Here is a 20,851-nt window from a genome sequence, read left to right on the forward strand (position 1 = left end):
GGGGGGGAGTCCCGGAGTCCCTCAGAGCTGACCAGGCTTCCTGGAGGAGCAGTCAGCTGCCCATCAAACAAAGGCAGGATGACCTCTGACCCTATCCACCGGAGGTTCTGAGGCAGGGAGTCTGGATTCAAATCCTAGGCTCCCTCTGTGTGACTTTGGCCCAACCCCTTCCTTCCCACATGCCTCCATTTGTGGTCCAACTCTGCTCTGATGCTCCTTTGGGGGGGGGGGTGAGAAACCCACCTCCACCTCTGACCTTTGGTCCTGAAGCTCAAAATCGGCCTGGTCCTGGGAGGACGGGCCAGAAAGGGGCCCTATCTCTGGGACAGCTCTCGGGGTTGTGGGTGGGTGTGGCTGGGGGGGCAATGGCCGGCCTCCCTCCCCTGGTCTCTCCAAACGGGACGAGCGCCAAATGAGACCATAGGCATGGAGCCATTGCAAGTTTTACCGGGGGCTGCGGACAGCGCGGGCTTCTCCGGCCCGGCCAAGTCTCATCGGTGACATGGAGTCGCCCCCCTGAGGATCGCTCCGGCAGGGCGGCAGCCACTTGCCCCCCAGAGCCCCCCCACAAGGGGGGCCTGTCCCTGGCCAGCCCTTCTTTCCCACCACCTCAGACCCTCAAGGTCCCGTCCAGGGCCAGGTTCCCAGGAATGAGGGACAGATGTGGCGGAAGCAATTAAAATCTTCAATGTACAGGGTAAAAATCATCATCGTCATCTTCTCGGGAGTCTTCCTTGGGGACAGGGGAGACCCCATCTGGGTCACCGGACCAGGTGAAAGGTCAGCCAGTAGATGATCATTGGCTGGAAGGCAGCCTCGGCCAGGGTCAGGTACAGCTGGAGGCGCTGCCGGGTGGCCGGTCCCCCCACCCCGTCGGTGCCCACCGAGGTCATCCGCAGCGAGCGTACCTGTGGGGGACAGACCTTCAGGGGGGGAGGGACAGAGGCCCAGGCCCAGTGACACTCCTCCTCACCGCGGGGGTCCGGGGACTCACAATGAAATACATGAGGGCAACCGAGGTCCAAGCCAGGGCCACGTAGTAGCCGTCGCTGCCGAAGAGCAGTCCCGTGAGCACGCTGAGGATCATTCTGGGAGGACAGGAGAACTGTCAGGCCCCGGGGGCGGGAACCACGGGCAACGGGGGGCAGCCGCCTGCCCCTCCCCGGGCCCTGGGGAGCCGAACAGAGGATCTGGGACCCCCGGCGCCGTGTTCCATCAGGTCTCGGTTCTAAGGCCGCTCTGAGGTTCTCTGCCCTCAGGTTCCTCCCAGTTCCAATATTCCAGGTCCCAGCCCAGATGTGGTCAGGCTCTAAGGTCCGTGGTCCATGACCCAACGTGGGGCTGCCTCGAGCCTCTGCCTGCCTTCCCACCTTCAGCACTCAGTGACCCGCTCGCTGTCCTCCCACCTCCCCCAGGGGCAGCCCCGCGCCTTTCTTGGGTCAGCTCCCACCCTGGCACTCCCTCCTCTCGCTGGGCACTGGCCTGGTTCCCCTCCCCTTCTCTCCATCCATGTCCGGGGGTTCCGCAGAGGAGAACCAGATTCCCCCCGAGTCCGGCCCGAGGATCTCTCCTGAGCCCCCACTCTCCCTGCCAAGGGCTGGGCACATCCCACTCCCCCAAGGCAGCCTCCCTCGAGGCTCCCCTGCCTCCAGCCTCTCCTTTCTCCTCCCCAACATCTGATCCTTCCTTCTGATCTTAGGGGCAGCGGCCCCAGGACCTCCTTCCTCAAGGCCCGTTCTCCCCGCTCAGCCGCCCCCACTCGGCCCCTCCTCCGACTGCCCCCCCCCCCCCATTTCTGCATTCTCAGGTCCAGTCCCAGTGTTCTCTGTTCTTCCCAGAGTCAGGCCTGCACTTCGGCCCGGAGCTAGAGCGCCCTCCCTCCCCTCCTCTGCCTCAGACAATCCCCCCCAGCCCCTCCCCCCAGCTGCCTGGACCCTTCTTCCACCTGCTGGGATTTCTTCCCTACTTACATCCTCCTCCCCGGGCCCCGCGCCGGAGGTTTCCCCGGCAGGGGGAGCGGGGCCCTGGGGAGCTCTGTCCGCCCTCAGAAGCCGCCGTGCGACACTCGCTAAAGCCGCCGAGGACGCCACGCTCAGTGTGCCCTGCCCCCCTCCCTGCCCCCTCTTGTCCGGAGGGGCACTCAAGGACTGAGAGGGTGGGACCTGTCCAGGGTCACCGGCTAGTGCAGGGCCAGGATCGGGATCTGGGGTTCTGGGCCAGCTCCACTGCCTTCCCCCAGCCTCGCCCTGTTCCTTAATCTTCCCCCGCCCTGCTGCCCTCCAGCCCCAAGACTTCAACAGCCATGTCCGCATCTGGGGGCCCCCCACCCCTGCCCGGCCGCCCCTCCCCGACTCCCAGGCCCGGAACTCACCCCACGTATTTGTAGCCGCTGTAGGCGAGCAGGTGGAAGGTGCTGAGGTCACTGCGGACCGTGGCCAGGTAGAGGCCGAGGAGCAGGGCCAGCACCTCGATGACGACCCACACCAGGGCCGTGCTGGCGCACAGGCCGAGCACCTCGGGCGAGAACCTGGGGCGGAGCGGGAGGACGGTTGGGGGGTCCTGCTCCTCCTCCTCGGATCTCCCCGGGCTCAGGGACCTCTGACGGAGGCACAAAGAGGTGCCCTGTTCTCCCCAAGGGGAGTCTGTCTTTGTCCCAGGGCCAGTTATCTTGGGGGCAGGGGAAGCCCAATGACCCTTCTGGCCAATTCTCTTCCCCTCCCCTCAAAAATACTCTGTCGGGCGGGAACCCTAGATTCTTGCCTTCATTCTACAAATGAAGAGGCTGAGATTGGCAGTGGGGAGCACCAGGGTAGGGGGCAGGGGGCAAAGAGCAGAGGGCAGAGGGAAAGGCTGGGGGTCCTGACTGAAAACTGCTGAGCCCCAGCCCTGCCCCTCCCGCTCTGGGCAGGCGACACGCGAACCCAATTTAAACACACAAGACCCAGGAAGACGGGGGCTCCCCAAGGAGGGGGGGCTCAACCTTTTTTGAATTCCCAGCGCCATCCCGGCCAGGAGGATGTATGTGATAAACGCCATGGCTGCCAAAGAGACAGAAAAGCTCAGTACGGTGAGCCCAGATCTGAGCACCAAGCCCCGAACCCTGAGCCCCAAGCTCCAGGCCCAGCCCCCTCCCCCCTGCCCCGCCGGATACTCACTGGGGATGTAGAGGTCGGGGGCATTGAGGTCCTGCCGTGGGGGCAGGGGCACATCCCGGCTGTACTGAACCTCCCAGTTCTTAGGAACAGGGAAACACAGAAACAAGGTCAAGGCCCCAGAAATGGCAGAACTAACCCCCCCAGGAGGCTGAGAGGCCGGGGCGGAGGCCGAGGACCTCACCTGGTGCGTGTAGGGGAAGACGAGCAGACCCAGCTTCCTGGCCACGTAGGACGTGTCCACCGCAAAGAAGTGCTTGAGCTTGTTCATGGACACAAACCTGTGGAGCTGAAGAGGCGGGATTGAGGCGCAGGGAGTCGGGAGGGGCCGAGGACACGGCGGACCCAGGGCGGGAGGAGACCTCGGAGACCCTTATTTACGAAGGAGGAATTGGCGGCTCTGGCCCTTTCCCCTTCCCTCGGGCCGGCCCCCTCCGCGCTGCAGCCTCGCTCACCTCCTTGTGCACCATGTCCTTGCCCTGGGAGGCGATGGAGCTGCCGTAGGCCATGGCCACGTTGGCCACGGGATCCCCGAGCAGGTGATTGACGTTGAAGGCCACGTCCGAGGCCTGCGGGGGGTAAGCGCCGGCCTGAGCTGGGTACCCGCCACTCGTGTCGTCAAAGAGCGGAGGCGGCTCCGGGGCTGCCCTGACCCGGTGCTTGGACCCTGAAGGGACGGAAGGCGGCATGAAAGGGGAGCATCCGCCGTCTCCCGAAGCGGGAAGTCCACGTGTCCACGTGGTCAGCAGCCACGGGCCCGCTGGGGGGCGGCATGACCCCGTGCCCAGCCTCCCGGGGAGGGAACGCCCCCTCCCAGGCCCCGCCCCCTCCCAGGCCCCCAGGGCTGCGGAGAGAAGGGGGAGCCAGGACAGAATGAAGGAGGGGCCCGGAGGCAGCTGCCCCCACGAGCAGGACTCCATTTCCGGGGCGCCCGCTCCCCAGTCCCGGGAACCTAGGAAGGGATGGGAGTCCCTCCTTCTGAGGGAGCACTGCCAGGGCCCCAGTTCCCTGACACCGTCCTCAGGCTTTGCCAGCTACAGCTACTCCAGAATCCCCTTAAAGGGAGGGTTTACTTGGCCCCTACTGTGTGCACAGGGGCCTTCTCGGTTTTCTCTCTGACCCCCCCTCACAAGGCAGCGCTCCAGCCGCCCCAAGGTCCCAGGAGCTGGGAGAGAGCCTGCGCTCCGGCCCGCGGCTGTTCCGCTCTGGGCACAGGCCCCGCATCCTGCCCTCGCTCCTGGGGTGGGGGCGGGGGGTTACAGACAAACCCTCCCTGGGAACCCACGGGGAATTAGCCCGAGGAAGAAACGGCTTCTTTACAAGGACCAGTTCTAGTGGGCGCTGGGGGGTGATGGTGCACGTGGGGGGCCACTGTGGGAAAGCAGGATTTGGGGCCTTCAGAAGAGATCGCTCAGGGAGAGGCCTCGGGGCAAGGCACTCAGTGTCCCGCAGCTCCAGGAAGCTTACGCCCCCCTCCCCCAGGAAGGGCCTCCACTCCCCCGGACTGCAGGGGCTGGGCTACTTTCTTGTCGGGTAGTGAGCTCCCCGTGCCGGTGGCTGACCGAGCCTAGGTCGGCTGTTTTCTCCGGATCGGAGTCGGGGGGCGGATAGCCCGCAGCCAAGGGGAGAACCCTCGCGGTGACGTCACAGCCCCGCCCCCGCCCCGGGCCCTCTCCCTTCATCTGGGTTGATTCCCTGGTCCCTGCCCGTGTCACCCCACGCTCACCTTGGGCCCCGTACCCCGAGTGATAGGCCATGAGTAAGGCGCCTCCTCCGCGGGGCCTGACGGGTATAAACACTAATGGAGCCGCGGCTCCGGTCTTTGGGCGCGAACTGCCGCTACCGGGCCGCCCGACACGTCTATCCGCGGGTCAGCCGCAGCCGCCATGGCCACGACGTCACTCTCTCCGACTCTCATTGGCCACAGTCCCACGTGATATAAGCACCGCCTCCTGTCTTCATTGGCTATCGGCTTCTTCTCCAGCCTCACATTCGATGCAACCCGACTTCCGGAAGCTGGGTGGGGCGGAGTCAACACCGCAGTTGTCTGATTGGGCGATAGAGCTATCCAAGGTGACAAGACGGTCCAATGAGCTTGTCGGGGCTGAGTTGGTTAGCGGTGTCTTGAGGCGCCTGCGCTGTGCTGCGGGTGAAGGTCTCCCTGCCACGACTGCACCGACAGGCGGGGCAGGCTGGGGGCGAGGACGGGGTGGGGCGAGACACCTGGGAGCCGCCACGGCCACGGCCTGATTTCCTCCTCTCCCCCTTTTCTATCTCTAACCCTCCCCCTCCCTTTTCCCTTTGCTTCTCCCCCTCCCCCTCGACCTTCACCTTTTCCTTCCTCTCCCCTCTCTTCTTCCTCCTCTCTCCCTGTCTCCTCCACTTCTTTCCCCTCCTCCCATCTCTCTCCCTCTCCCCCCTCCACTTCTCTTCCCTCCTTCCTCCTTCCCCTCCCCTTGACCTTCACTTTTTCCTCTCTCTCCCCTTCCCTTTTCCCCTCCCCCCTCCTTCCCCTTCTCTTCCTTTCTCCTTCCCCTCTCTCTCCTCCCCTCCATTTCCCTTTTCCTTTCCCTTCCTCTTCTTTCCCCCTGCCCCTTCCCTCCCATTCTCCTTTTTCTCTTTAATCCCTTCTTTTCCTCCCCCCTTCTCTGTACCCGCTTCTGCCCCTGTATTTATCCTCTTCCCCCTCCTCTCTCCTGCTTCCTTTGTCCCCTGCTTTTTTCTCTCGGCCGTTTCGGCTCTCTCTCCTCCCTGCCATTCAGTGACTCACCCCCTCTCCCCTTTCCCCTCCTCCTTTTGGCCTCGGCTTTGTGAGGTGGGGCGGGCATTGCTAGGGAGCTCTCCCTTACTGAGAATAGACTGAGGCCCAAAGAGGGGGCACCCGCCAGGTCCTGCTCCCCCCCTGCCCACTGCTGGGCGGGGACACCCCCCTCCCAGGACCCGGAGGCTCCCATGAAGCGGGAGCTCTCCCCAGCAGGGGGAGCCCGGGGGCCTGTCACAGCCGGGGCCTGAGCTGGGGGCGCGGGGGACTCGGGCCTCCCACAGGTAAAGGGAAGCCTTTGAGTGGGGCCTTGCCCCTGCGCAGCCTCGGCACCCCGCAGGGCTTCTGGCCCAGGGCCCGCCCGAGCAGCGCTGAGGGAATGAGGGCTGACTGGGTTTCACTCCGCAGCCGGGGGTCACCTCCTCCTGCAGCCCTGGGAGGGCTCGGGAGCTGTCCTAGTGCTGAAGCGAGCACTCTCGAACCATCTGCGCGAAGGCGCCTCAGAACTGGTCCTAACCCGGCAGCCTCTTGGCCACATTCCCAGTGGTCACCCGGCCTTGCGCACAGACTCCAAGGGCTGAGACTCCTCCCTGCCCCCTCAGCAGCCTCGCCTGCTCCGAACGACTGCGGGGGGAGGGCTTCCATATATTAAACCGAAATTAGCTCTTTGCAACTTCCCCCATCGGAGGCCGCGGTGTGACCTCTGGAGCCGGGTTTCATCGGCCGCCTTTCGGACCCGCTGCGGACCCTGCCCCAGACGCCCTCCGCGGGGTTTAGTTAGTGTGTCTCCCGGCCCCCTCCCAGGCTGAGCTTCCTGAAGGCGGCTCTGTCTGTTCCCAGCCCCTTAAACGTAAGTGGGATAAAGAAAAAGGATAAAGGAAAACCGCTTGTGAGCCCAGGCCGGACACTTACTAAGTGACTGTTGTCAGCCGGGCAGCCCTGACCTTGTTGTCCCCCCCTGGGGCCCGCAGAGTGCGAGTCTCTAGGACAAATGGGGGGGGGCAGGTGCTGCAGTGAGTTCCCCGGGATTGAATTTTTCTGAGAGTTTCACCCCCCCAACCCCCCCTCCCCCAGCCAAGACCTCTGAGAGAGGAGTGCCGGGGACAAGGGGGGGAGGGGAAGGGGGGCGCAGGGAGCGTGGCGCGGGCCTGCGAGGAAGCGCTTCCCTGCGTGCCGCCCCTCTCCCACACGCACGTACTGGGGAGACGCGAGAGAGGCGGGCTCTGGGAGCCTCGGGGAGGGCGGGCAGGGCGGGGAGGGGCGGAGGGTGGGCCTCGGTGCCAGGCGCTCCCGGCGGCGGCCACCGGTGCAGCGGGGGCGGGGTCAGCGGGCGGGCGGGGCCGGGCTCTGGCTCAGCACTCCCTCCGCGGCCGCCGAGCCGAGCGGATGCCCCCCGCCCGGGGCCCATCTCCCTTATCATGACCGGGCCCCTGGAGGTGACGGCACGGACACGATGCCCCAAGAAGAGTCGGAGGGCGGTGTAGACGGCGGCGGCGGCGGCGGGGGGGAGGGGCCCACGTTCATCCCAGACGGGGAGCCGCTGAGGGAAGAGGTAAATAACGGGGGGCAGCGGCAGGGCCCGCACAGAGAACCCGGGGCCATCGATTGGCCTCCCTCCCTCCTCCTGGGGGCGCCTGCGAAGGTTCCCGGGGGGCTGGGGGCATCTTCCTGGGACATTGCGGGGCTGCAGAAATTTGGGGGTATTGGGGGTCCTTAGCTCTAAGTACACCCCCGGATTGGGCCCCGCCCCCATCCCATGACGTCAGGTCAAGAGGAAGCCACCGTTCGCCCTCCTTCTCGGACCAGAGGGGGAGGCTTCGGGCCGGAGGGTCTCCGGGACTGGGGCTTAGGCCCCCCAGGCCTGGGTCACCCCCTTTCCTTTCGGTGTTGGCTCAGAAGCCCCAGCCTGCAATGCAGCACGGAGGCTGGGGCTGAGGCTGAGGCTGAGGCGGGAGAGAGGGAGGAGGAGGGAAGGAGACAGGAAGGGGGGGAGGACAGGGAAAAACCCTCTGGATTTTAGCTGCTGCTCCAACCCTCCTTTCCCCAAGGGGAGGAGGAAGGAGGGGGAAGGAGAGGAATGAGGCTCCCAAGTCGTGGGCAGCAGGAGAAGGCTTTGACCCCCCAGGATGCCCCCCTGGGACCTGCCCCGGAGCCAGGGAGACTGAGACAGGCTGCTGGGGAGTGAGTGAGGAGGGAAGGCCCGGAGTGTGTGTGGGTGCCCTGGGCCGTGCTGGGGGGGGTCTGCATCTCTGTGCCCTGGGGTATGAACCTGTGCGAACATATCCCCGGGCACCGAGTTTGTGGGTCTGAACTGTGTGTGTGGGGGGGAGAGGGAGACAGAGATGGAGAGAGAGAGAGACAGAGGGAGACAGAGAGAGACAGAGACAGAGGGAGACAGAGAGAGATAGAGACAGAGGGAGACAGAGAGAGATAGAGACAGAGGGAGACAGAGAGAGATAGAGGGAGAGAGACAGAGAGAGAAAAAGAGAGAGACAGAGACAGAGAGAGACAGAGGGAAACAGAGACAGAGAGAGACAGAGAGAGACAGAGAGGCAGAAGGAGATAGATAGAGACAGAGGGAGAGAGACAGAGAGAGAGACAGAGAGAGACAGAGAGAGAGAGACAGAGAGACAGAGAGAGACAGAGACAGAGAGAGACCGAGAGAGAGACAGACAGAGACCTGAGGGATGGAGTGTCCGTGTCCACGATGGGAGATGTTTCTTCTCCTTGGCTTTCCTTGGCCTGCCCTCATCCCAGTGTGTGGAGGTGAGGAGGAGTGTGTTGGGGAGGACTGAGGGGGCTTGCACTTCCTCCTCCCTGTTGCTCCCCTCCGAAGCTAGGGTCCTCCTCATCACATTCTCCTCCTCGGCCCCTTTCCTTGCCTCCTTCTGCCTCTTTTTGCTTCTTTTCTTCCATCTTCCCCGTCACCAACCCCTCCACAACCCCCCTTTCTCCCCTCTCCGTAGCCATTTCTGCCTTTGCTTCATTCCCCAGTCCTCCTCCTCCTCCTCCCTCAGTGAGTGTGAGTGTGTGAGTCCGTGCTGGGGGCTGCTGGGGAAGGAGACCTGGGGCTAGAAGGGGAAAGGGCTCCCCAGGAGTTCAGCCAGGCAGGGGGGAGTGCAGGTGTTCCCTTGGGGGCCTTTCCCAGAAGGGGGCAGAGGAAGGAGTCTTGTGACCACAAACCCAGCTTGTCTGGGAGCACCCCTCCCCCCTTCACAGATGGGAAATCGGGGGGCAGTCCACCTGCTGCCCGCCCGACCCCAGACTCTGCCTGCTTTCCTGATCTGTTCTCCCCCCGCTCCCGCCTCTCCTCCCTTTCTTGAATCCTGTCAGTCCCAGGGCCGAGCCACGGCCCCCCCCCCACGTCCCCTGGTTTCTGTGCCCGCCTGACTGCCGCCTCCTCTCTCTCTCTCCCCCCTCTCTCCCACTGCCTCTCCCTCCCCCGTCTCCCCCCCACAGCAGCGACCCCTGAAGCAGTCTCTGGGAGGTTCCCTTTGTCGGGAGTCCCACTGGAAGTGCCTCCTGTTGACCCTCCTCATCCACGCATGTGGGGCGGTGGTGGCCTGGTGCTGGCTGGCCACCGTGCCCCGGCTGGCCATCGGCGCCGGCCTCTCCCACGGGACGCCGGCCACCTACCAGGCCAGCCCCTGCTCGGATGGCTACCTGTACATCCCGCTGGCCTTCGTCTCCCTCCTCTACCTCCTCTACCTGGCTGAGTGCTGGCACTGCCACATGAGGGCCTCGAGGGCGCCGCGCACAGACGTGGTCACGGTGCTGGCCCTGATCCGCCGGCTGCAGCAGGCCCCGCCCTGCGTCTGGTGGAAGGCCACCAGCTACCACTACGTGCGGCGGACCCGACAGATAACGCGCTACCGCAACGGCGACGCGTACACCACCACGCAGGTCTACCACGAGCGGGCCGACAGCCGGACGGCGCGGGGCGAGTTCGACTACTCCGCCCACGGCGTGCGCGACGTCTCCAAGGAGCTGGTGGGGCTGTCCGAGCACCCCGCCACGCGCCTGCGCTTCACCAAGTGTTTCAGCTTCGGGAGCGCCGAGGCGGAGGCGGCGTACCTCACCCAGAGGGCCCGGTTCTTTGGCGCCAACGAGGGCCTGGATGACTACCTGGAGGCCCGGGAAGGGATGCACCTGAAGGACGTGGACTTCCGCGAGTCGCTGATGGTGTTCGCGGACCCCCGCAGCCCCCCCTGGTACGCCCGGGCCTGGGTCTTCTGGCTGGTGTCCGTGGCCACGCTCTCGTGGCCGCTGCGCGTGGTGGCTGCCTACGGCACGGCCCACGTCCATTACCAGGTGGAGAAGCTGTTCGGGGCCAGCTCGCCGCCCCCCGGCCACGCCCCCGGAGGCCCGTCGCTGTCCCGAGTAGCCACCGTGGACTTCACGGAACTCGAGTGGCACATCTGCTCCAACCGGCAGCTGGTGCCCAGCTACTCGGAGGCCATGTTGATGGGCCCCGGGCCCACGGCCTACCTCAGGGGCTGCCAGCGCTGCCGCCGCTCCGTCAGCAGCAACTCGCTGCCCCCCTCCCGCGCCAGCGGGCCCCGCCTGCCCTTCAGCCGCAGCCGGCTCTCCCTGGGCGGCGGGAGTCGGGCCACGACGGGGGTCTTCCGGAGTCTGAGCGGGGGGCCGCTGGCTCGCCGGGGGGAAGACACCGAGCCCTTGGAGAGCCCCCCCTGCTACCAGGATGCTCTCTACTTCCCGGTCCTCATTGTCCACGGAGACGGGGGTTGCCGGGGGGATGGGCAGGGCGCCATCTGAGCCCCCCCAGCAGAAGTCGGGTGTCGTGGCGCCAGGGCCCGGCGGGGGATGCACACACCCGGGGCCCCGATGAGTGATCGGTTCTTGTAGAAACCCCAATGGCAAACGCTCTCGGTGAGGGGGGGTGGGTGCAGGCCACGTGGAAGCCACGCTCAGGCGCCAGTGCGGGGGGGGGACTTGGAGCTGGCAGGAGGCGGAAGGGAGACGGAGCTTCCCTCAGCCCCCGCTTCAGCCCCGGCTCCTGCGGATGTCGTTTCCCCGAGAGCTAAGGGCCCGTCTGGGGCCCGAGTCCTGGGGAGCAGGACTAGAGCAGGTACTGAGGCCAGCTTGGGGCGGGCTGGGGGTTGCTAGGGAGATGTTTACTCGGGGCCAAGGGCCCTTTTCCCCAGGGAAAATCTCCCCTCCGGGGCTGGGGCTCGAAGGCGCTCCGGAGCAGTTCAGACCAAGGGGAAGGGCAGTCCCCTGCTCCAGGAGCTCTATTCACCCCCAGCTCCTTGGTCCTTTGGGGTGGACCCCCTCCTCCCTCATGGAGAAGCACAAAGGGGAGCAGCTCCCTCCCTCCCCGGGGCTCAGTAAGGGTGCCGAGACCAGGACCGGGGCCTGAGGCCTTCTCCCGACCCCACACCCCGGGGCCACACACACTCGGCCACTCCCGAGACCTCCGAGCTGGCTGACCGGCCCCGGCTGGGAGAATGTGGAAGGGGGCGGTGGCAGGAGGTGGGCCCCACTCCCACCAGTTCATTCTGTACTCCCGTGTCCCGTCCAAACACTCGCTCTTCCCCCGGGGGGCCCCTTCTCAGACACCCCGGCCCCCTCATTATGAGCACCTCCAAGGTGGGCTTTGCTTGTCGCCTCCCTCCTCCCTTCTCATCCCCTCCCATGAGACACCCTCCTTCCTCTCCTCTCCTCCTCCCTCAGGAGGCTTCCTCTCTTTGCTGTCCTCCCCCGCAAGGGAGCCAGCTAGGGGTGGGGGGAACTGGGGCAGCATGTGGGCCCCCCGAGGCTCTGAAAGCCCCCTCTCTTCCTTAATGTCGCGACCCCACCCCCAGGGGCGGCTTCGTCCAGGCGCCCCCTGACCTCTCCTTCTGTGATTCCCGTCCCCGGCCAAGGGCTGCTCGAAGGCCCCTTGCTCCCGGCAGGACCCTCCGGGCTCTGGCGCCCCTCTGGGGAGACGCGGGCTTCGGCCGGCAGGAGGCCCCAGGAGACCAGGAAGAAATAAAAGGTATGAAACAGCTGAGCCGCCCCTCCTGCTTTCTGAGGGTGGGGCTTGATGAGAGAAGGCCCCGGGGGGGCTCGCAGAGAGCTGAGGAGGGGGAAACTGAGGCCCGAGCTGGGGGCACGACACAGGCCCTGGCGTGCCCGGGAGGGGGCTCTGGCGGGGAGGATAGCGCCCTTCTGACTCGGGAGCTCGATCTCTGTGGGGGGCTTCGGGGGCCTCTCCAAGGACCAGAAGGCAAGGGAAGAGCCGTGGTGGCCCCTCAAGGAACAGAGACCGGGGGGGCTGTTTGTGTCACAGCAGAGCTCTCCCCCCCCACAGCATATCGAACTTTACACTTGGGGACATAGAATGTCAGAGCTGGGGGGGCCCTAGAACAGGGAGTAGGTCAGAGTGGACAGCACCAAGGCAGCCCAGCTGAGCCGGGAGGACACAAGTTTGGGGGCCCCCGTGCGTGTGTGAGGAAGACCGAAGGCCGCGTCCCGGGCTCAGGGCTCGGGCAGGAGGAGACGCTGGGCCGGGGCCACAGGGACGGACCCCGAGCGGACGTTGGCGGGGGAGGCAAGGACTCTGCGGGCGGCCGAGGAGCCGCCACTTCCTGACCCGCGTCGCCAGCAGAGCCCGCAGAGGGGCCGCCGTCCCGCATCTTCAGGAGGACACACGGTTTCCCCGAGAAGGCCAGAGCGCAAGGATGGCTACGGGGAACAGCCTCCGGGGTCAGGGGGTGCAGCCCAGGGCTAGGCCGGGGGCTTGGCTCGTGAGGGAGAGGGCGGGCCGTCCCAGGCGGGGAGAAGTCGGGCCGTCCCGGGGCTCTCCCTGCTCCGGCTGGAGGGGACCTTAGGCCTCCAGAGGGGTCCGGCAGCCTCCCCATTTCATGCCCACTTAGGAACAGATGGGGAAAGTGACTCCATCCCGGCCCCTGTGTGCGTCCGGCCCGTCCAAAGGGCAGGCTGGGCCAGGGGAGGCGGAGGAGGCCCAGACCACCCACTCATTCGTGCCGGGAGCGGCTGGGACTCAGCGGACACTGAGAAGCTGCCCTGGGATGACCTTGAGCAACTTGTGGCTCTAGTTTCCCCATTAATGGGACGGATTCTTCCAGCTACAAAACTGGCGAGTGAGGGGCGGGAAGAGAGGCTGGAGCAAGGGCCGAACCCCCGCCTCGGATCTGGGTGCGGATTCTGCCACGGGGGCCTGGGGCATTCTGGGCCAGTTGCTTCCTCTAGGACACAGAATGGGATCCCGCTGCCTTCCAGCTCTACAGGAGCTGGTAACCAAGAGGCTTCTCGGCCGTCCCCGGGGCCCTGGTACCTGCGTCAACAAACGTCCGTGGGGAAGCCCCGAGTCCCACAGGCTGCTAACTGCTGCGCGCGCACACACACTCACAGAGACACACTCACACACTCACAGAGACAGACACTCACAGACACACTCACACACGCTCACAGAGACACACACACTCACAGAAACACACACACTCAGAGACACACTCACACTCACAGAGACACACTCACACACTCACAGAGACAGACACTCACAGACACTCACACACGCTCACAGAGACACACACACTCACAGAAACACACACACTCAGAGACACACTCACACTCACAGAGACACACTCAGAGACAGACACACTCACAGAAACACATACAGAGACACACACACTCACAGACACACTCACACACTCACAGAGAGACAGACACACACACTCACAGAAACACATACAGAGACACACACACTCACAGAGAGACACACACACTCACAGAGACACACACACTCACAGAAACACACTCACACAGAGAGACAGATACTCACACACTCAAGAGAAACATACACTCACACACACTCACAGACACTCACACACTCAGACACACAGATGCACACACACACAGACACACTCACAGAGACACACACAGATACACACTCACACAGCTGAGTTAAAGTCCTGCCCATTAAATGCCAATCACTGGCCACACTGTTCCCCCCATACTGGATCAACAAGCATTTATTGAGTACCTACTATGTGCTGACCCTTTGCTAGGGACGGGAAATACAAGACCCAGGCAAACAGCAGGGCTGCCCCCGTCTGGCCGGATTCAGAGACCCTCCCGACTTGGTCTCTCGCTTGGCCTGGAACGGTCAACATTTATTAAGCACCTACTATGTGCCAGGCCCAGAGAAATCTCAAATACAAAGAAGCTGTGGACCAGAGGAATAGGAATTAAGGGAAGGAAGGCACCGGATTTAAGGGGATTGGGAGGCTACTGGTAGAGGGGGTCTTATCTGAGACTTCAAGGGATCGGGGAAAGGGGATGAGCGAGAGCTTCCCAGGCAGGGGCTGGCCAGAGAAAATCAGGAGAGGGAGGGCCCCTTGGCTGGGAGGCCAGTGACCCTGGATGGAGGAGGCTGGGAAGGGAGGACTTTTAGGAGCCATTGGCCTTTATTAAGTAGGGGTGAGAGCTGGCCTTTAGTGGCTGGCTGGAGGCCGGAGGGGGAGTGAGGCAGGCAGACCTGCCCCCAGTAGCCATTGCACCTGCCCAGGCTTGGGAGGGGGGGGTCCCGATGGTGGGGGGGAGGGGGGAGGGGAGTGTCTGAGATGCGGCGGAGCTGAAATCGACAAGCCTTGGCGACAGCTCGGATTAACCTTCGGGGGCCCTTTTACGGGGAATGAAGGGACTGGGTCAGGGCGACTGCTGCAGGCCTCCCACGGCGAGGAGCTGGGAAAAGCCACCCGGCAGCGGGTGGGCTGAGACGGCGGAGGAGGGCCGGACACCTGGGCTTCGGCCGCAAGACCACTAGGTGGCGACAAAGGCTCGCTCTCGGAGGCTACGCGGAGCCCCGCCCTCCCGCCCCGCCCCCAGATCTCCGGCCTAGTTCCCCACCCCCGCCCCCAGTAGGCGCACAATAAATGTTTCCTGGATTGAATTGAATTTTCGTTTCCCCCAGTTTGGACTTTGCGCCCCAGGAGTTCAGCGGGCTAGGGGAGGGGATCCCCAGGAACAAAGAAAAGTTCTCAGACTGGCCCCCCCCAGAGCAAAAGCTTCCCCGGAATTGCACCCCGGGATATGGCCCGTGGGGAACGAGCTTCCCCACAACAGGAGGTCTCCAAAAAGGGGGGGGGGCTTGCGGGGATCCAGCTGACTGGACTAGGTGACCTCCGAGGCGGAGACCCCCGGCGCGGCCCGCAGAGCGCCCCAACGTCCGAGACTCGGGGAGGGGCGGGGCCTGCGGCTGGGGAGGCACGGCTCTCGGGGGTGGAGCCTGCGGGTTCCGATTGGAGAATATCAGGGCTTGGGGCGGGGCGAGCCCTGGTGGGCGGGACCGACAGGCTGAGGGCGGGGACTGCACGCCACCACGCATCTGGTGCTCATTAGCGGGTGACAGGAGCTCTCGGCGCCCCCTCCCGCGGCCCCTCCCCTCCAGCCCGGAGAGGCCGAGTTAACTCCTTGGTGCCCTCGGAGCTTCCGGGGAAGGTCCCCGCTGCGCCCCGCGCACGCACACGCGGCCGGGGTCCGGCTCTCGGACCTGGCCAAAGACCTGGGCCCATCGCCGCCCCCGCAGGCCCTGCCCCCCGCCCCCGGCCCTGCAGCGTCCTCGTCCCTGTCCCGGCTCTGGGCCCGGGCTCTTCCTCCGTGTCTGTCCCGGTCTCTGCACCTGTCACTGCCTCCCTCCGGCCCCGGCCCCGCCCTTTCCCACCGCGAGGGCTGTCCTCTCCTCGGTCCGTCTCCGGGGCCGCCCCGCCCCCCTTCCGCCCTGTCCCGGCATCGCTGACCAGTCTCCTTCCATCCCGAGCCCCCCGCCCCGGGCGCCGGACGGTCAGCCCCGGGCTGGGCTTTCAGGTTCCCGGCCTCCGGAGCTCGCCCGGGACCAGTGAAGAGAGCAGGGCTCATCTTCCTCCTCCTCCTCCTCCTTCCCCTTTCTCCCTGACTCCTTCCCTCCATTTCTCTCTGTGTATCCTATCTCTCTCTCTCTTCACACATCCCTCCGCTGGTCTCTGTCTCTCTCTGTTTGTCTCTGAACTTCTCTGTCTCTTTCTTAGTCTGTCCCTCTTTCTCTCCCTCTATTTCTCTCTGTGTGTATATATTTCCTTTTTGTCTGTGTCCTGTCTCTCTTTCTTTATACCGCCCCCCCCCACTGGTCTCTCTCCTCTGTCTCTGTCTCTCTGTCCCTCTCTTTCTCTCCCCCTGTATTTCTCCCTCTCTGTGTGTTTCTATCTTTCTTCACACATCCCTTTGCTGATCTCTTGCTTTCTCTCTCTGTTTCTCAGTCTCTGTCTTTCATTCTTTCTCTTTACTCTGTTTCTCTCTGTGTATGTATTTCTCCCTCTGTGTGTGTGTGTCCTGCCTCTTTTTGTCTTTCTTCACACATCCCTGCACTGGTCTCTCTCTGTCTCTTGTCTCTGTGCTTGTCTCTCTGTCTCTGTGTGTCTCTCTCTCTTTCTCTGTCTCTGTCTGTCTCTCTGACTCTTTCTCTTTCTGTGTGTGTCTCTCTCTGTGTCTCTGTCTGTCTCTCTCTCTGTCTCTCACTCTCTCTTGTCTCTATGTGTCTGTCTCTGTCTCTGTGTCTCTCTCTCTCTCTTTCTGTCTCTGTCTCTCTGTCTCTGTTCTCTCTCTCTCCCCCCCCCTCTCTGTCTCTCTCTGTCTCTGTTCTCTCTCTCTCCCCCCCCCCCTGTCTCTCTCTCTGTCTCTGTTCTCTCTCTCACCCCCCCCTCTCTCTCTCTCCCCCTCTCTCTCTCTCACCCCCCCTCTCTCTCTCTCACCCCCCCCTCTCTCTCTCACCCCCCTCTCTCTCCCCCCTCTCTCACCCCCCCCTCTCTCTCACCCCCCCCTCTCTCTCCCCCCTTCCTTCCCCACCCTCTTCCTCCACCAGGCTCCAGGCTGGAATCCCACGTTAGAGGCTCGGCCGGATCTGGGATCTGAAGGCCCGTCTGGTTTCAGTTAGGGGAACGTGAGAGCAGAGACTACTCGGGGCCAGGCCCCTCCTTCCCTCTGCGGGGGACCTCAGCAGCCCCCTCCCATCCTGGCCCCTGCTAAGACTCTCCTGCTGTGCCCTGTCCCCTCCCCGCAGACTCCCTCAGGGAGGCCTCTCTGGGGACCTTGGGCTGGGCCTGTGAAGGCCGAGCCAGTCCCAGGCTGGGGGCTGGGGGGGGGGCTCCAGCTCCCCTCTCTCCTCTCTGCTACAGACCCGCTTTCTCAGGCTCCCCCCCACCCTCATGGGAAGGGGATGGAGGCCCCAGGGGGAGGCGGGGCTGTGGCTGAGATACTCAGCCCTGCTTGTAATTAGAGCCCCTAAATGCTAGGGTTGGGAAATTACAGGGACTGTGGGGGATCCAGATGCCCCGGCCTCCTCCACTTGCCCCGTGGGCCCCCCAGGAACAAATCAGCCCTCCAAGCCCCAGCTGGCCCCAAGGCTCCCCTTGCTTGTGCCTCTGTTTCCCCCCTGAAACCAGAGCCCCAAGGCCCAGAGCCCGGCTCTCCCTCCTCCCAATTCCTGACGGCCCATGTCCCCGGGCCCACTCCTTCCTCTCAGCTGAGGGTGAGGAAGGAGCTCCAAGAGGAAAGCTTTGGGAGGGCGCCTAGTGGGGCCGCGCAGCCAAATCAGCGCCGGGAGCCAAGCCGGATGAGTCTCTCCCGCCTCCTCCTCCCCTCTCCGAAGGCTGCCCTTCACTGTCGTGTCCCCGGCCCCCAGGGTGGGGGCGTGCCGGCCAAAGGCGGGCCGGAGAGCTCGGGGTCCGCGGGGGACGGGCGGTGGGAGCGCCCAGGCCCCCTTCCTGTCCGGCCGCGGGAGATGGAAACGGGGGCCGGGGGCCCTCCTCCCTCCAAATCACTGCAGGCGCTGCCCCCCCCCGGCGGTGGCCAGAGGGAGAAAAGCGCTCTGACCATCTGGCTTCTAGCCGGGTGCCCTCCCCCGCTGCTCCGTCCCCCCTCCCAGCCCCCCGAGACCAGATGCTCTTTGTGCGTGGGGGGGAAGGCCACGAGAACCCTACTTCTCCCTGCCCGCTCCTGCGGCCCCCGGCGGGCCCTTCTCTGGGCAGAGGCCTTTCTCCCCCCCACCCCCCCGCGGCTGCTCCCGGGGCCCCCGGCACATGACGAGCAGAGCTGAGGGTCACCACCCCATTTATTGGAGAACGTTCCAGGCTCCCCCCTCCCAGCCCGGCCCTGACGGGGCCCGGGGTCCCCCCGAGGGGGGAGGCCGGGAGGGGGCCGGGGCCCGGGGAGGTGCGAGCAGAGAAGGCAGGGCGGCAGGCCCGGCGCCCCCGGGAGTGCAGTGGCGGGCGGCTGGGCCCTGGCGGGAGCTGGGCCGGGTGTGTCTGTCGGGGGCAGTGAGTGTCCATGGCGGCGGGCTCGGGGCGGGGGGCAGCATACCTGGGTTCCCCCGACCCTATGGGGAGTAGTAGTGAGCGTGGGCTGAGGGGCCGCTGGCTCCCCCCATCCCGGGGTGCAGTTTCCTGGGCTTCAGTCTAGGAGGGGTCCCCTTGTCCCGGGTCCACGGGAGGGGGCCTGGCTCCTTGTAGTCCGAGGCAGGAGGGTTCCCGCCAATCACACACTGGTTCTGCAGGTCATGACCCCTGACAGGCTGCCCCCCTTGGGCTCAGCCTCCCCCTTGGCCCCCGAGTTTGTGATCCAGTGGTAGCAGTCCGTGATGCTTTTGTTGGGGGCGCGGGGCCCGCAGCGGGTGCAGTACACGATGCCCACGGCCAGGAAGATCACCAGGAACACGCAGGTGGGGACCAGGAGGGCCACCAGCAGCCAGCGGTCGTCCCTGCGGCTCCGGCTCCGGGCCGTGGGGGGGGGCGCCGAGGCCCCCAGGACGTCCAGCGCCGGCCCGGGGTCAGGGAGGGCGCTGGGAGAGGCCCCCGGTGGGCGGGGAGCCGCGGGAGAGGCTGGGGGCCTGCTGGGGGCTTCGGGACCAGAGGGGGGCGGGGAAGCCCGGGGCCGCGGGGGCTGGTCCGTGGGAAGGGGAGCGGGGACGGGGGCCCCGGGGGAGGGGAGAGCCGGCCGCAGAGGCCCGTGGGGGGCCGGGCCCGAGGCAGGCCGAGAGGTGGAGGGCAGAGGAGGCTGGGTAGCGGGACCCGGCGGGGGCTGCCCGACAGAGGGCCCGAGTCGGGGGGCCCCGGGGGCAGGAGGCAAAGGGGGGGCGCTGGTGAGGGCAGGCAGCCAGGGAGCCCGGGGGGCGGAGGGGGCGGGGAGCCGGTGTGCGGGAGGCACGGGAAGGTGGGTGCTGGAGCCCGCGGGAGGCCTGGGGGTCGCAGGCAAAGGGGGCCGGGAAACGGGGACGCCCGGGAGCTTCCGCGCGGGGGGCTGGGTGGCGGGGAAGGCGGGGAGCCGGGTGGCCGGCGGGGGAGGGGGGCGGCTCGCAGGGATGATGGGGAGCCAGCGGGCCAGGGGCAGCCTGGGGGGCCGCGTGATGGAGAGGAGCGGGGGGAGGTAGGGAGGTCTGGGGGGCATGTGCAGAGGGGGCCGAGTGGGGCCGGCCTGGGGAAGCAGGGGTCTGTGAGGCGGCTCGAAAGCGAGCGGCGGCCCCGTGGGCTCCAGCCACGGGGGCCCGCCGGGCTCCGTCCAGCCCCCGTCGAAGGCGTCCCAGCCCCCGTCGTCCTCGTCCTCGTCCTCCCGCGTGTCCCCGCCCAGGGCCCCCCGGCCCGGCCCCAGGGGGCTGCAGCTGATGCCGTCCGGCTCGAGCTCGTGCCCCTCGCTGCAGTAGCACTCGAAGCCCCCGACGTAGTTGACGCACATCTGCTGGCAGACGCCGGGGATCTGGCACTCGTCCGTGTCCAGGCAGCGGTGGGGGTCCTCGTCGGCCGGCCGGAAGCCCAGGCGGCAGTGGCAGCTGTAGCCCCCGGGCCCGCCGGGCTCGCACTGCTGCTCGCAGGGGGCCTCGGCGCAGGGGTCCACGCAGCCGCGCCCGTCCGCGTCCAGCCGGAAGCCCTCGGCGCAGCGGCAGGACGCGCCCCCGGCCTCCCCGTCCACGCACTCGTGCTCGCAGCCGCCGTTGTCCAGGGCGCAGCCGGCCGGGCCGGGCAGGGACCCCGGGCACACGGGCCCGCGGCGGGACCAGCCCACGCCGCCCTCGGGCCGCTGCATGCAGAGCAGGGAGGCGCCGCCCCCCTCGGAGCAGGGCACGGCGGCCACGGAGCCGAAGGGCAGCCAGTCCAGGGCGTCCGTCACCAGCTGGAAGGGCGTGGTGTAGAGCGTGGGGCCCGCCTGGCCGCGCTCGGGGGGCAGCGCCGGGCAGGCGGCCTCGAAGCCGAACTGGCACAGGTAGCCGTCCACGGGCAGCGTGCAGGAGCCCTCGCGCCACAGCTGCGCGCCCCCCGCCTCCATGGCCACGCAGCGCAGCGCCGGGCAGGCCCCCGGCCCCGCCGCCGAGCCCCAGTTGGTGAAGGCCGTGTCCTGGTCGCCCGTGGTCCAGGTGAAGCCCCGCAGGGGGCGCTGGGGGTGGCACTGGCGCGGCTGCCGCTGCAGCCCGATCCACAGCAGCCGGCCCGGGGCCCCCGCGGCCCCCCGGCCCGCCAGCAGCCCCAGCCGCTGCGCCTCCTCCGGGGTCCTGGGGGTGGCCAGGTTGCCCCCCAGCTCTCGGCAGGCCCGCCAGGCCTCCAGGAAGGTCCTGCGCCGGGGGAAGAGCGCGTAGCAGCTGCTCGGGCCGCAGGAGGCCGCGGCCTCCTCCGGGCCTTGGGGGCCCTGACCCAGGGTGGGCCCCAGGGCCACCCAGGCCAGGAGAAGCTTCAGCATCGCTGCCCCCGACAGACTGGCCCGGCCGGGCCCCGCCAGCCGCTCTTGACAGGGGGAGGGGACTGGGGCCTCCGGGCGGGGGGGGGGGCGGGACTTGGGGCCCGGCTCCCTGCCCTTGTAAGGCGAAGTCTGGGGAGGCTGCCAGCTCCCCCCGCTCCCCCCAGGGACGCGGGGCAGGAAGCGGCCGGGGCGGGAGAGAGGGGAGAAGGGAGAGAGC

General features: G+C 66.3%; 3 protein-coding genes across 3 annotated transcripts; 1 reads left to right on the forward strand and 2 right to left on the reverse strand.

Moving 5' to 3' along the window:
• Positions 1–427: 427 nt before the first annotated feature.
• On the reverse strand, positions 428–5,050 carry YIF1A (Yip1 interacting factor homolog A, membrane trafficking protein). The gene is made up of 8 exons (XM_051964006.1): positions 4,879–5,050; positions 3,608–3,819; positions 3,337–3,441; positions 3,156–3,234; positions 2,981–3,038; positions 2,372–2,527; positions 995–1,088; positions 428–908 (listed from the first exon to the last, which is right to left on the reverse strand). The coding sequence occupies exons 1-8, from the start codon at positions 4,907–4,909 to the stop codon at positions 762–764; spliced, it is 882 nt and encodes a 293-aa protein (XP_051819966.1). The 5' UTR covers positions 4,910–5,050; the 3' UTR covers positions 428–761.
• A 2,178-nt stretch (positions 5,051–7,228) lies between these two features.
• Positions 7,229–11,923, forward strand: TMEM151A (transmembrane protein 151A). The gene is made up of 2 exons (XM_051964004.1): positions 7,229–7,465; positions 9,373–11,923. Exons 1-2 carry the CDS (start codon positions 7,367–7,369, stop codon positions 10,687–10,689), a joined length of 1,416 nt encoding a protein of 471 aa, XP_051819964.1. The 5' UTR covers positions 7,229–7,366; the 3' UTR covers positions 10,690–11,923.
• Positions 11,924–18,004: 6,081 nt separating this feature from the next.
• Positions 18,005–20,662, reverse strand: CD248 (CD248 molecule). The gene has a single exon (XM_051964798.1). The coding sequence runs from the start codon at positions 20,632–20,634 to the stop codon at positions 18,445–18,447; it is 2,190 nt and encodes a 729-aa protein (XP_051820758.1). The 5' UTR covers positions 20,635–20,662; the 3' UTR covers positions 18,005–18,444.
• Positions 20,663–20,851: the final 189 nt, after the last annotated feature.

Source organism: Antechinus flavipes, chromosome 6, assembly GCF_016432865.1.
Source record: "Antechinus flavipes isolate AdamAnt ecotype Samford, QLD, Australia chromosome 6, AdamAnt_v2, whole genome shotgun sequence".
Lineage (NCBI taxonomy): Eukaryota > Metazoa > Chordata > Mammalia > Dasyuromorphia > Dasyuridae > Antechinus > Antechinus flavipes.